This window comes from Tachysurus fulvidraco, chromosome 1 (assembly GCF_022655615.1).
Source record: "Tachysurus fulvidraco isolate hzauxx_2018 chromosome 1, HZAU_PFXX_2.0, whole genome shotgun sequence".
NCBI classification, from domain to species: domain Eukaryota; kingdom Metazoa; phylum Chordata; class Actinopteri; order Siluriformes; family Bagridae; genus Tachysurus; species Tachysurus fulvidraco.
In genome coordinates this window covers 32,611,336-32,626,139 of record NC_062518.1, presented here as the reverse complement: position 1 = coordinate 32,626,139, position 14,804 = coordinate 32,611,336, and the positions used below count along the sequence as shown (strand labels likewise).

Genomic DNA, 14,804 nt, shown 5'->3' with positions numbered 1-14,804 from the left:
AAGATGTGTAACCATCACTTCCAGGGCTTTGTGGATTCCATCACAGAGCTGCTTAAAGTTCGGGGAGAGGCACAGAAACTCAAGGTGAGCAACAGATGGAGGACTGAAAAAGATCAGCGACAGTAAAAAGGCAAAGTTCAGCGTTCTTTAGCGCTAAAACCATTTTACCAACACAGTACCGCTACTGTAAAGCGTTGCTTTCTGCCACCAGAATGGAAATCGAACATATTCATCAAACATATTTTCATCAAACTTTCATCAAACATATTCTATTGGCAAAAAAACAAATGAATTATTTTATCTCTGCAAGTTTCATATTCGGTGAAATATTATTGGTTAAACGTCTTAAATGTTTAGATGTTTATAAACAAGCAATCAGGGCATCTCAAAGAACAGAAGTGGGTTTTACTTTAAAGATATAACATTTGTGTAGGGAAAAAACACCAAAGTTTTCCTTTTTCTTTCTTTTAATAGTCATTAGTACTAGTAGGTCATGTTATTAATCATAGACTAAGTAAAAATGTGGTATGTGGAAGCTCAGTTGTTAAGGTGTTGGGCTACTGATCGGAAGGTCATGGGTTCGAACCCCAGGTCCACCAAGCTACCACTGCTCGGCCCATGAGCAAGGCCCTTGACCCTCAGTTGTAAGTCACTCTGGATAAGGGTTTCTGCTAAATGTCGTAATGTAAAATGTAAAAAAAAAAAAATCTTTATAAAAATAGTTCTTTATAGTACGAGTTCTTTAAGCCCTGAGTATCTTGCATGTGAGAGATTTAGAAGCACTCTGGAGTGTGACATGACAAAGGCTTTCAATGGTGAATGTGATTATTTTTTTTTTTGCCTCTTCCCTTTGTGCAGAGTCAGGTGACTGAAACCAATCAGAAGATGCAGAACAACGGCAAGGAGGTATGACATCGTCTTGTAGCTCTCCTTAACCCCTGCAACTATTAAGTTTAAATGCTAACCACAGAGGATTTATGACAGCCGTTCATGATCTGTACATTTTGTAGCTACTGACATCGATGGACGAGCTGAGACGATGTAGATTGCAACAGAGGAACATTGCCACCACCATCGACAAACTCACACACTGCATTCCAGGTACGTTGTAACTCACTTCTTGTGGATCTTGGACAGTGATGATGTGGGAGACTCTGGGTTTGTGCTTTAGAAAACCCTGACTGAATGTGATGGAGTTCAAGAGTTCAAAATCTTAATATAGCAAATATACGTGTGCAGCCGATGGCTGTAGATAAATGTTTTGTGTGTTTTGGCTACCAGCGTTCCTCTGTTTTATTTTTCAGTGCTCGAAATGTACAGCAGGCTGCAAGAACAGAAGAGGGCCAAGAGGTAAGATTCTCATGAGATCTTCAGGTGTAGTCGGTTGATGTGGACGGCAGTGGGACTGAAGGCATCTATATGTCTATCTATCTAATATAATTTAATCTACAAGATTTTTTTTTTATTTTTTTTTTTTAACAAAGCAGTCACCTATACAGTAATAATAATACAGTGATCCCTCGTTTATCGCGGTTAATGGGGACCGGAACCCCTCGCGATAGGTGAAAATCCGCGAAGTGACCTTTTCACTGATGGTCATCATCTTCCTCTTCCTCTTGGGCTCACTAGAGGAATCTTTCGCAGGGGCACGGTGCCTAGGAGGCATTGTAAGGGCTTAACGGAAAGTTTATTTCGAACACAATATGCGAGACACAGTTGACAACGTGAATGAGAGTGGCGAGATACAACAAGGGAAGAAGCTGGGAGAGGATGCGATGATGCGCAGCCAATCAGCTCAGATTTTGTGCCGGGAACCAATCATTTGCCTTGTCTGAGTGTCAGTGGGTATGTACAAAGCCTCAGAGTTTCTCTCTTTGTCTGGCATCCTGGGAAACTGTTTTTATTTTTATTTTCTCAATGAATATTTTTGAAAAATCAGCGATGCACTGAGGCCGCGAAACTTGAACCGAGAAGTGGTGAGGGATTACTGTAGCACTAAGCATAACAATAATAATTTGCAAACTGCTACCAAAGGAAAAAGGAAATAAAAAACACTGGCAAATGATTCACTTAAATAAATTGTTCTCTTTTAAACAAAAGGACGAAAAAGAATGTGTGTGTGCATTTGTGTGTGGGTGTGCGCATGTATTTGTGTGTGAGGGGTGTGTGTGTGTGTGTGTGTGTGTGTGTGTGTATTTGTGTGTGTGTGTGTTTGTAGGTGGCTGTGTGTATTTGTGTGTGGGTTTGTGTATTTGTGTGTGGGTGGGTGTGTGTATTTGTGTGTGGGTTTGTGTAATTGTGTGTGTGTATTTGTGTGGGTGTGTGGGTGTGTGTGTGTGTGTGCACATGTGTGTGTATTTGGGTGTGGGTGTGTGTATTTGGGTGTGGGTGTGTGTATTTGGGTGTGGGTGTGTGTATTTGGGTGTGTGTATTTGGGTGTGGGTGTGGGTGTGTATTTGGGTGTGGGTGTGTGTTTGTGGGTGTGGGTGGGTGTGTGTTTGTGGGTGTGGGTGGGTGTGTGTTTGTGGGTGGGTGTGTTTGTGGGTGTGGGTGGGTGTGTGTATTTGGGTGTGGGTGTGTGTGTTTGGGTGTGGGTGTGTGTGTTTGTGGGTGTGGGTGGGTGTGTTTGTGGGTGTGGGTGGGTGTGTTGTGGTGTTTTGTGTGTGTGTTTGTGGTGTGTTTGTGGGGGTGGGTGTGTTGTGTGTGGGTGGGTGTTTGTTTTTTTTGTGTGGTTTTGGGTGTGTGTTTTTGGGTGTGTGTGGGTGGTTTTGGGTTTGTGTGTTTGTGTGTGTGGGTGTGTGTATTTGTGTGTGGGTGTGTGTATTTGTGTGGGTGGGTGTGTGTATTTGTGTGGGTGGGTGTGTTTGTGTGTGGGTGTGTGTATTTGTGTGGCTGGGTGTGTTTGTGTGTGGGTGTGTGTGTGTATTTGTTTGGGTGGGTGTGTGTGTATTTGTGTGTGGTGTGTGAAGATTTAACATTGTCGTGTACAGTTAGATCCAGTACAACACCTGAAATGTGTGAGCTGAAGTGAAGCCTGCTAACACAGCCTGGCCATCCACACACTCACTGTTAAAGGTGTTGTTTAATGTCATCTTTAATGAGATGAAGAACCCAAAAAGTGTTTTGAACCAAGTGCAGCTCCTTAGTCATTGTTCTAGACCTGTCTGGAACTGTTAATATGACAATTCATACAACTTTTCAGTCTCTCCAGGATTTTGCGAGTTTTTTTTTTTGGCAATTGTTGCAGCTTGCTTGCTTATTTATTTATTTATTTATTTATTTATTTATTTATTTATTTATTTATTTATTTATTTATTTATTTATTTAATTTTATTTATAAATTGTAACTTGGAATTTTGCAGAGCTTTTAGTGCTTTTCTTTGTGTGAAAAACTACTAAGATTACTACTACTGCAAGCACTTGATTCTTCTTTTAAACTACTGCCACACACACAATCGCCTTCTCTGACAGCTGTACTCATTTTTAATTCATGTGAATGGATGAATGCACATTTGTGATGATGTCACAAGATGCGTCTTGGCCAAATTCTGAGGAAAATCGGTTGTAATGTTGAAAATTTGCAAGCTCCACAGAATATGGGAGTTAGTTTGATCTTGTGTTGATTTCTTTCACAAGGCAGGTTTGTTTTTCTTTGTCACGTATACATTACGGCACAAGGAAATAACTTTTCTTTGCATGTCCTTACACATTAGGATGTTTGGGTCAGCTATGATACAGCACCCCTGAGTAGCACCTGTTCACACTGCTGGTAAAAGTGGCCCAAATCCGATTTTTTTTGGGGGGTCTAGTGACCAGGTCAGACTTCTTCAGTAGTGTGAACACTCAAATCTGGCCCAGATCTGATTTTTTCAAATCAGATCTGGGCCACTTCCATATGTGGTCCTGAATCAGACCCAAATCCAATGTGGCCACAGTGTGAACAACCAATGCGGATTTGATGCGACTTTTACGTCAATCTACGTCGACATTCGGCACAATTATAAATTATTATTATTATTTTTTTTGCGCCAGCAAAAACGTGACTGGTAACGTGCGTGTGTTAAGTGTTATATAAAGTGGTTACGTGAACCAGCTCATGTTTGCATTGAATACATCACATTATAGCATTACATGATATGTTCACTTGCACCAGATGATACAATACTTCCTCCATAACCTCGTCAACTTTTGAGCGCAACGGCGTGCTGCGTGTGACATCATTGTTATTGTTCGTTTGCGAATGCGGGTCAGTTCGAAACAGCAAACAGTTCACACTGGTATCTGATATAGGCCACATTTTAAAAGGTAATGTGAACAGCCAAACAAAAAAATCAGAGCTGTGCAAAATATCCGAATTGAGCATCAAGATTTGCAGTGTGAATGTGGCCTTAAGTGGCAGGTTGGCATTGCTGAGACTTTAACCCATGATCTTCTGTTCAGTAACAGCTGAGTCACTGCCAAGTCACTCTGTAGCCTGTAGAATGGCTGATTAATAAACACTAGGTGGCAGCAGAGACTACAATTCTAAATAAGTTCAGCCCATGATCCAGTATTAACTTGAGTGTCACAGATGTAGAACTTGGGTTTTTTTTTTTTTTACAGCAGTGTTCAGAAATGTTTTTTTTCTTTTCTTTTAAATATACAATGCTATAAATATTGGCCATGGAGGTTGTTATTAAAAATACATTATGGTTCTCATTCAGTTACTTAAGCAGCTCTGCCAGCATTGTGCTGCAGTTTGGTCTAAAGCTAATGAAACCTACTGCTGACCCACAGACTCCAAAAGGAGAAATTTAGAGTCAGCTATTTAGTGAAAGTAACTGAAAGGGACTTTGAGAAGCCGAGAGATAAGCAGCAGACAGCAGTCCTGCTTGACTAATACAAATACACCAAAGGAGAAAAGAGCCAGTGGTATGAGACTAGTAACAAATGCATTAGTAATGAGGCTCCAGTAGCTGATCCAGTGAATAAAGTGTGAGAACGCCAGACTAGTGTTCCCTCACAAATGCTTTTAATCCTCGTGCAGAAGCCTACGGCATTTAGGACCGTTGTGTTTTGTGCACAAATAGATTTGGTTACAATTTAAAGTTGGCCAGTGGGTGTTGTTCATTTCGCGCTCGTCCTTTTTCTGACCCGAGGATGAGCAACTTGTACACTATAAATCTTGCGTCTGGTTTTATTTTATTTATCATTTCTATCTGTTTTGGTTTTGCCATTAGCCCTGAGAGAGAGCGGAGGTCGGCCAGGAGTGGCTCTCTGTAGATCATGAAATATTGTGTAATACTGATGTGCATCTGCTTGCTTTGTAAAACGCACAGTGAGCTGGCTATTGATTTAAAGCTGCAATTCGATTCTTTTGTTATTTCTCACATGGCTTGAACTTAAACTTCTTAAATTCAATTTCTGATTTTCGTTCTTTATGTGAATTTCCCAAATTTCCTCAATAGGTTGAATGTGTGTAAACAATGGCATCATTTTCAGTGTTTTGAAATAAAACATGCTTTGCTGTTGGTCACTTCATATACTAACAAAGGATCATCATAGACCATACTGGAAATGGGCTTCTTATTATGATGGCCCTTGACCATTTTGCGTGTGTGTGTGTGTGTGTGTGTGTGTGTGTGTGTTCAGATACTACCCTGCGTTGTGCACGTTGGAGCAGTTGGAGCAGAACTGCCTGCCGAAGGCGGGACAGTATCGTTTCTGCACCATCATGGCGGAGAACATCCCCGTCGTGCGCACACACATCAGAGACGTCTCCATGTCTGACCTCAAAGACTTTCTGGAGAGTGTACGTAAACACTCGGACAAAATTGGAGAAGCTGCCATTAAACAGGTCTGTGTCTGTTCAACACGTATGTGATTTGGTGTGAATGTCTGTGTCAGTGTTTTCGGTTATTGACTATTGCCAATAGGTTAAAGGATTGCATTTCTGAACTGAGATTAGCGTTTGTGTGTTAGCATTTCTAATAAATGTAGGTAGAAGAGTTTGTGGTTTAGTGTTGCATTTTTATACAATACATTCTAGCAGTAATGTAGACTTCTTGCCAAATCTATCAAACTAATTGTAACGAGGAAACTTGTAAGTTTCTTGTAAGATACTTGGAAACTGTCCATTACACAATTTGAGGTTGTATTCTATGTTGAGAACACCTCGCACACACGTCACTTTATTTACTTTTCCTTCAGACATGTCGAATTAACCCAGGATACGTACAGCTGCCATCTTGTGTGCGTTTGGTTAAAGCCAAGTACTAGCCGGGCCTAAGGGTTCACCCCGGGTCCAGGTCTAAGTCTGAGAATGAAAAACAAAAGCTAGGCTACTGTGTATGTCAGTCGTTTTGCTTTTGTTTTATCTCTCTTTTTCATTCTTTATCCCGGTCCATCTATTCTCTCCCCTTGGCAGAGGACTGCCAGGCTGTTGTGAATTAAAGCTTGTTGGGTCATATTAACTCCTGCCAGAAGACACTAGAACTGAACCGTGTGTGAGCGCGCGCGCGCATCCATGTGTGTACACACGTACATGCATGCGTACAGGAGTGTGAACGTGTGATTGTCGACAAGGACCCTTCCTCTTCAAGGACAAGCTTGGTGAGTTAAGCAGAAGACCAAGGGAACACATATGAGAGAAATTGAACGGACTTTTCAGAGGAATGCACAAAAGGTCCTGCTTTGTTTTACTGATTATTAGTCCAAGATGAGGAACATGGAGGAGATTCAAATGCCGAGTAGGCACCAGGAGTCGTCCCCAGGCCTCATCGAAATGGATTTCTCTCTTGTTCTCTTTATTCTGTCCCCCCCCCCTCTGTTTTCCATTCTTTCTCTCTTCCTTTTCCACCATTGTCTCTGTGTTTTTTGTCCTCTTTCCACTCCTGATTCTTTTTTCCCTCTCTTCCTTCTGTCCTAATCACTACCAGTTCCCCCTCATTATGGAATTGTTACTGCTCCCAATAAACAAACAATGCGGCACGGCAGGCGCCAAGAAGATAGCACAGGAAGGCGCACACGCACACCCGCACTTTTGTGGGCTGTAATCAGTTTTCGTCTTGCATTGGTCTTGCAAAAGGAGTGTTTGCCCTCCTCATGTGCAGCATTCTCACTACACTGTTATGTCACCCCCGTGACCCCACTATGGACTCCGCTCATCTCTACACCTCATCTTTACTCTCACTTGAACTTTGCTGCTGATGGCCTGCAGGTACCAGAAACATGTGTGAAGGACATAGAATCCCATCAGCTGTTTGTCACGGTTCTGCTTGAGCTCTCGGTCACGTCTATGAGGAAGATTCCTGTATCTTATTATGAGTGCATGTGCACGGACACGTGCTTTTCGTACTCGTTCTGCATAAGGCAAGCTGTAATGGAAGATGCGTCACTGTAGCTCCAGGTTCATGCCGGTTAAGCACTGTGGGATCATCAGCATGGAAAGGGGATAAAAGAGATTATGAAAGATGGAAATCAGATTTGGTTTTGCCACAAAGCTCAATCTCTTTGAGTTGGATAGGCTGTAAGCCAGAGAAATAATGAAACACTTTTTTTTTCTGTCTATAACAAAGACTAGCCACCACGGTGTCAGGATTTCTCAGACATCTAAACATACTGAGACAATAATACGAGACATTAATTAACATCTGATCAAACACAGCTCCTAAAGTGTTAAACTGAACGCTTCTCTCATCTTCATCTGTTGTGGTGCCTCTTTAATCTGCAAGGTCCAGATTTGAGACCAGAGTAACTCCGGAGTCAGACATTTATTTGTGGCAGACATGTCTTTCTGGTCTGCACTACTGGTTACGATGTAAATGAGGATCTTCTGAGTCATTATGGTGATTCCTATGTATCTTCTGGGTAAATTTTACTGCACATTTCACAGCCTTTCATGCGTTTTTGTTCTTCTTTCTTTGCCTGATCTTGATTTGAGAAATCAGCGCACACTTTAGCATTAAGTTCTCATCATTAGCTGACACAAGTGGAATCCGACGTGGTCTACTGCTGTCCTAGCCACACGGTTCGAGTTATGAGATGCTTTTCTGCACAGCACGATTGTAAAAAATGCTTATTTGAGTTACTGTAGTGTTTGTCAGTTCAAAACAGCTCAGCCTTCTCCTCGGACCCCACTCATTAACAAGATGTTTTTGCTTAACCGGAATTCAATGGGTTTCTTTTTGGTACCATTTTTTTTTTAAACACTGTAAACTGTACTGTGTGACTTCAAGGAGATCAGCAGTTTTTGAAATACTCACACCAGCCCATCTGACACCAGCAAATGTGCCACGGTCCAAGACCCAAAGATCCCCCAATTCTGCTGTTTGAATAATGAATTAAAATGAGCATTAATTGAAGCTCGTTACCTGCCGGTGCCACATGGATGAGCAAGTATACAAGTCATTGTTAAAAAAATAAAATAAAATGGATTTTCTTTGCCACAATTGTACAGAAGCTGTTAAGGGTTTGCAGGTTGTTTAAATGATATTAAACATATTTTACCGATTGTTTAAATAGTTAGAACTATAAAATAAAACTGACTTTTGCACTATGAGCATTTTTGTTTGAGAATTTCCTCATGTCCTGAAGGGGGCAGCAGAGTGCAGTGGACAGTGTGTCCCTCTCTCCAGCATTGATGTCTCCTACAGAGGTGGAATGTTGGCAGTGGCTTTAACCATGGATTGAACCCTGGTGATCCCGTAACAAAGTGGCTGTCCAACTCCGTCTTGCCAAGGGGCCACATTCCTCCAGCTGAAGTTTGTGTTTTTTTTTTTTTTTTGCATGTCTTCGAGTCTTGTATGGTTTGTCAACTTGGTGTGTGTGCGGTTAGGTTGTAATTCAAACCGTGCTGATGACAAAGCAATATGGCATTGTTCTTCATAAGCAAACTAAGGGCAAGGTAAATCAAGTTCAGATATTGCTTGTGCTTACATAAGATCTTACATTCTCCTTGAATTCTCAGAGAAATTACCCTGTAAATGTCTACAGCACACATTGGCCTGTTCATTCATTACTCTTTTTTTTATTATTATTATTTTTTTAAATTTCATTTTTTTTGGGATCCACTCAACCAGACATACTTTTTCAATGGTGCAACTAAGCATGGTGTAGCTTCTCAGTATGTTAGACAGAGTGGGATCTCCTTCTTTTTTTTTTGCTTGCGGTTTTACTCTCTCTGGTGTTTGGTGTTTGCTTTACTGTCATTCTGTCAGTCTTTTACAGTTTACTGTTTTCTGTGATAAAGTGCCTCATGCTCATGCTGGTCTCCTCAGTCCAACACTATGAGACAGACACCGCTGTTACGCTTTAATAGATTTATATCATAGTGTGGTAATGCAGCACCAACATAGACATTAAGCCAAGGAAGATAGGCTCTCTAAAGCCTCTCCTCTACTTTCCGTCTTATATCTTCGTCTCCAGAGGGGTGAGCAGACCGCTAATAACAGGAGGCTTTTTGTCTGGGGACTCTGTGATCCAGGATCATGGACTGGTTCCCATTGGAAATTAGGCCCAGTCCCTGTGCCTGTGATTGTTTTAATTCTACTAACAGATGATCTGAAAATAAATTGAAGGATTCAGCGCTTTAATAATGGCTCCATTGTATGCCGTCGGGCATAGCGTGTGTGAGCATGATGGAGGAGGGTCTATTGTTATGGAGTGTAATGTGGAGATAAGTGTGTGCCCTGACCTTTCGTTTCCAATACCCTGGTTCTGTCTGTGACTGAGATGGACTTGTCAACTAAAGCTGGAGATCAGAAATACTTGTGACTTCACTTCAAATTCTTCATCGATGACTGACTTGTTAGGGATTTGGTCATTTATTCATTTATCTTCAGTAACCGCTTAATTCTCTTCAAGATTACAGCGACTTTGAGGCCTATTCCAGCTTGAACGGGACAGCAGTCCATCTCAGCAGACAATGCGCACACTCCTGCACAACTAGGGGCTATTTGGAGTAGATAAGCTGCCTAATGACACGTGATTTGAGGTTGGAGGAAACTGAAGAACCGAGTGGAAACCCACACAGATACAGAAAGCTCACGATCGAACAAGAGACTAGATGCTGTGAGACGGCAGCGCTTCCCTCTTCTCCACAGCACACTTGGATCACTCAATGCCAATTATTGTATCTTTGTAACAGGTTTTAATTTGATTATTACAAATATTTGTAATTGAATTCATTAAATTCATTGCAGCTGATTAAAGTGAGAAAAAGGTGCAGTGGTGTGTTGAGAAGGCAACTGATGGTAATAATCAGAGATGGAGGACTTGTCTTTGTCTTCCATTTAATCTAGTGCACTCATATCCACTTCAAAATGACACACTTTATACTTGTGTAAGTATGGGCAAAACGTGACTTTTTTTTAAATATAAAATTGCGCATAAAGTCACTTATTAGTATTATCTAATGATATTGAATATTAATAATAATAAACTTCAATCTTTCAGCGGCTGAGACTCTATAACAGCTGTGTGCTTACCGAGAGAGCCGTCCTGTTTATACAGTGACATTTATTTTGTCATAATTAAAAGATTCGTTTTATTTTCTTAATTCATGGGTTTCTGTTGGTTCTCTTTTTCTATATTTTTTTTATTCTTAAATTATTGCCAATAATTTAAAACATCTGGGTATCACAAAGTGTTCTTGACTGAGTTCTTGGCCCTTGATCTAGTGAACTACAATGAGGACATGTTTTTAATAGAGCCTTCAGCGCTCTTCTAGAAGATGCTCCAGATTAGGACGTCTGCTAAATGCTGTAAACGTAACAAAAATAAGCCTTTTAAACTCGCCAGTATTTTCCAAATAAAAAAGAAAGTGCAGAGATTCATGCTCATTATATAATACGAAGTTAGTAAGGTTGAGGCTTACATTAGTTAGGCTTCTTGTGTGTAAAACTCAGGAGCAGGAGACGGACGTTTTTTTCAGGATTCACGTCCCAAATTTCCTGTGTAAGCATTCATACAATTTCTAGGATATATACATAAAGCTGGTCATATCCTACTTAATAAATGAGGCCAATTATGTGTGTATTCCTCTGCATTATCATTAGATGTCCATTCATATGCATTCTGTCCCTTCAATCTTTTGTCTTTTCTGTCTGGGATCATGCTAATTAGTTGTGGTGGTTGCATTAGAGAGTATACACTGTCAGTGTTCAGGATCTCCTCAGTGCTCTTCAAGCTTTGCCTAGTACCTACACAATAATGAGATCTCTCTCTCTCTCTCTCTCTCTCTCTCTCTCTCTCTCTCTCTCTCTCTCTCTCTCTCTCTCTCTCTCTCGCTTGTACTGCAGCATTCCCCTTACTGTCAAGCATATTTTGTTGAACTGTCCTGCACATAATGACCACAGAAGGTTATTTTATGAGGCCAATTCATTTAAAGAGCTATTTTACAAGGTTTCATCAGAAAAACATTTAGCGTTTCTGTCATATTAATGTAAAAAAGTTCATTTGAGTTGTCTATATTTATTTCTTTGTGATTTTAGGTTATTTTAGTCCTTATTAACCGTTCTTGCCATGAAGATAGCCTCAGTAGCTGACATGGCAGTAAATTATAGCATCTAACTCTCTCTCTCTCTCTCTCTCTCTCTCTCTCTCTCTCTCTCTCTCTCTCTCTCTGAGCCTATTGGTTAAAGGAGATTGATTACCTTCCTCACGTTACCAAGCGCACATGCATGCAGACCGCACATATGAGGACATTACAGTGATGTCACTATTCTGCTGTAACAGAGCTACTGTTCCACTCAAACCACTGTATATATGAGGTAACTTCTAGTCTGGGTTTCTATCTATGTGGCGTGTTTGACCCAGCCATGACCGCGCACTGAACGGAGTGTCGTTTAATCCCAACCGTAACTACACTGACCTTTTCTTCCTTGTGCTTATCAAATTACAGCAATTTTACTGTTGTGCAAATTTCATATTTTTGGAAGTGAGTCTTGTTTTTTTTTTTTTCCTCCTCTGTGTTCTTTAAATGTCTTTATTTTTGTTTGAAGGCTCTCTGACCAGTGCATAGTGCAAATGTTTGCATCCCCATGGTTTTGAATTGTGAAATGCGGGTAAGACAGCCTTTCAAAACATAAGGACGAAAGAATAAAAGCTGCTTTAAAAGATTAGAGGCTGGAGGCCTATTAAAGCAAATGTAGCGTCCATTTAATATCACTTTATAATCCATTTACTTTCTTTTCATTCCTCGACGAATGAGGAATTTTGCATTCAGATGAACACATTCCAGATTATTTCCTCTCCTGTTACTTCTATAAGATACTGAAGCGTGACTGTGGGAATTTGTGTCCATTCAGCCACAAGAGAGAGGTGGGGCTGATGGTAAGGGGCACAATCAGGCTACCAGTTCATCTCCAAGGTGTGTAGTGTGGATGAGGTCAGGGACTCTCGTCTTCTTCCAGACCAAACATGGGCACGCAATAACTTCATGAACTCTGCTTTGTCATGCTGGAACTCATTTGACCTGCTTAGGTCCAGTAAAAGGAAATTGTAATGCTAGAGCATACAAAGGCAGGAATTTTAACAGTTTAGCGAGGAACCACATGAGTGTGATGTCCACATGCAGTGTACACTGACAACAGTGTTCTAGTTTGTGTTGGGGAAGAATAATGTAATATCGATGTGGGATTTGGCTTTTGAAGCCTTTTCTATAACACCGACATCTCATATACTTCCTGATCACATGTGAAACCTCTCCATGCTTCTGCTACATTTATTTTTTTCATGGGCCGGAATTCCTGCAGTTTTCTTTTCTTAGCGTCGTTTATGTGCACCACTTCACATTCGTGAAAATGAAATTGAATTACTCCTAGAAACCCGTGGTAATATTCTGCTTCCCCTAGTGCTTAAGATCCTTCAAACCCATCCGACAACTTTATAGTCGTTCTTTCTAAACGTATTCACTACTTGGACATAGAGTTGGGGTTTTGTTTGACTGCTGATGATGACTGACTGGGGAGATCTCTATTCTTGAAACTCCAGTCCATGATTAGTTTGTGTTGTGTTTATGAATGGCTGATTTAGGCACTGGCATTCGTTTGGAATTAGGACAGTGATTTGTTTCTTTCACACTTCTCACCCAGCTAGTTATTTGGTACTTTGTGTGTCGTACGCCTAGGTGTATTTCTTTTAAATCTGGCTTGACGTTTTGTTAAAACATTTGGATGGTTTATGCACAACGTCTGTACGTGTTTGGAACCATCCTGGGAAAAGTTGACAATTAAAGAAACTTTGTGGCTGACTTTTGTCTGTGTTCTTTTGAGTTCATTCAGAGCTCAGTAATTACTGTTCTCCATAGAGCAGATTTTTCCCCTATAGCTGCCAGTGAATGAACAAATGGTTTGAGGATTTGCATATTGTAATTATGATGGTAATGGAACTTTTGGCTTGTCATTGAAGGAATGTCCTGTAATGTCTCTATTCCCAAAAAGGAAGTTTGACATAAATATTTACCGCTGGATTTGCGCGTCTGTGTTTGTTTTTCAGGCACAGGTGAGGAGCTCTCGCGACAGTGCGCTCACACGGCAGCAGCGGGCAGGCAGCGGATGGAGATTGCGTAAGGAGGCGGGATCAGGTACAGATGTGGACCGGTCAGGTGGCAGTCCTCTTTCAGAAGAGGATTCTGGGATATTAGATGTAGAGGATGAGGAGGAAGATGAGGTGAGGCCATGATTTGACATTCTTAATTTAGGTAGCTGTTTACATGGCAGTTTTTTTCCCCTTCGAAAACTAGTCAGTGAATGCACAAAACAGCATGTTTAAAATTCAGATAAAGTTTTTCAGTCTGCAGAGAAGCACAAGGTTTATTAGATAGTCCACATGACATGTTAAATGCTTTTCCAGTACCATATATTGATTTAGATAGACAACACCAGGATTAAAATAGATTAGTGAGATCGATACACCAGGATTAAAATGATATCTGCCTAAATGTAATGATACATAAAGTGCTTTAAACTAAGGAACACACAGAGATGCGATGATGCAGAATGCTAATCAACAGCTGCATGCTAACCATTATTTCCCAACAGCATATTCTGAACCGTATCAATCTTCTTGTTCAACACTGTTATCAAAATCAAATAAATTAGAAGGAGTTGCATATTAAACACCATCTTGTGTGTTCATGGTCTATAGATACAGGTAATGTTGTGGAATATCATTGAGACTAGATAAAAGAACCCATCACTTGCTTTATAGCCGCTTGAAACAGTCATTCTCACTAGCCTCTTTTTTTTCTTTCTTTCTTGACGTTAATTAGAAAAAAGCAAAAAAAAAAAAAAAAAAAAAAGCTCCTTGTTGTAGAGAGAAAACGTCTCTCGACTGCGGCTTACTGACCAGGTGAAATGCGTACCGGACATCTCCTTAAAGGAAGTTTCAATTTATCAGTGAATATCCATTTGTCTTTATCGGGTTATTAACAACCTTAAATTATGCAAAGCGTCCACTGTTGATGGAGCTGTTTCTATAGAAACGTCTCAGACCCAACATATTGCCATAAACCCGTGGTTTAAATTATAGCCGGCACTATTATGAATATTGTACGGACACCATCTGACCAGAAGGTTTGCCAATTCAACATAGTCCTTGTCCTGCTGTGAAGACGTTTCCGAAGATCCTGGATTCACAGTACTGCTCTGATGGCCCAGTCGTGTCTCCTTACTTAACCTGCCATCCCGTCTCTCCTCATCTGTTGTCATTCGAACTGCATCACAAGACACAAGGAGCACGTGGGATGTGCTTTTCAGCTGCAGATGCTAATGAAATCCAGGATCTGCTTGAAGGTTCTGGAGTAGCAAACGGAATAAAGCACT

The 14,804-nt window shown here is 40.7% G+C and overlaps 1 protein-coding gene across 6 annotated transcripts in view; it reads left to right on the top strand.

Annotated features, from left to right (window-relative positions):
- Positions 1-14,804, top strand: part of exoc6b (exocyst complex component 6B) — an 83,401-nt gene that overhangs the window by 21,116 nt on the left and 47,481 nt on the right. For all 6 annotated transcript variants that reach the window (XM_047811256.1, XM_047811254.1, XM_047811253.1 and 3 more), the window contains exons 2-7: positions 1-84; positions 859-906; positions 1,011-1,101; positions 1,305-1,350; positions 5,632-5,836; positions 13,477-13,650. The exon at positions 1-84 is cut by the window's left edge and continues 82 nt beyond it. In XM_047811256.1, coding sequence (XP_047667212.1) covers positions 1-84; positions 859-906; positions 1,011-1,101; positions 1,305-1,350; positions 5,632-5,836; positions 13,477-13,650 — 648 coding nt within the window. The remainder of the gene's footprint in view (positions 85-858; positions 907-1,010; positions 1,102-1,304; positions 1,351-5,631; positions 5,837-13,476; positions 13,651-14,804) is intronic.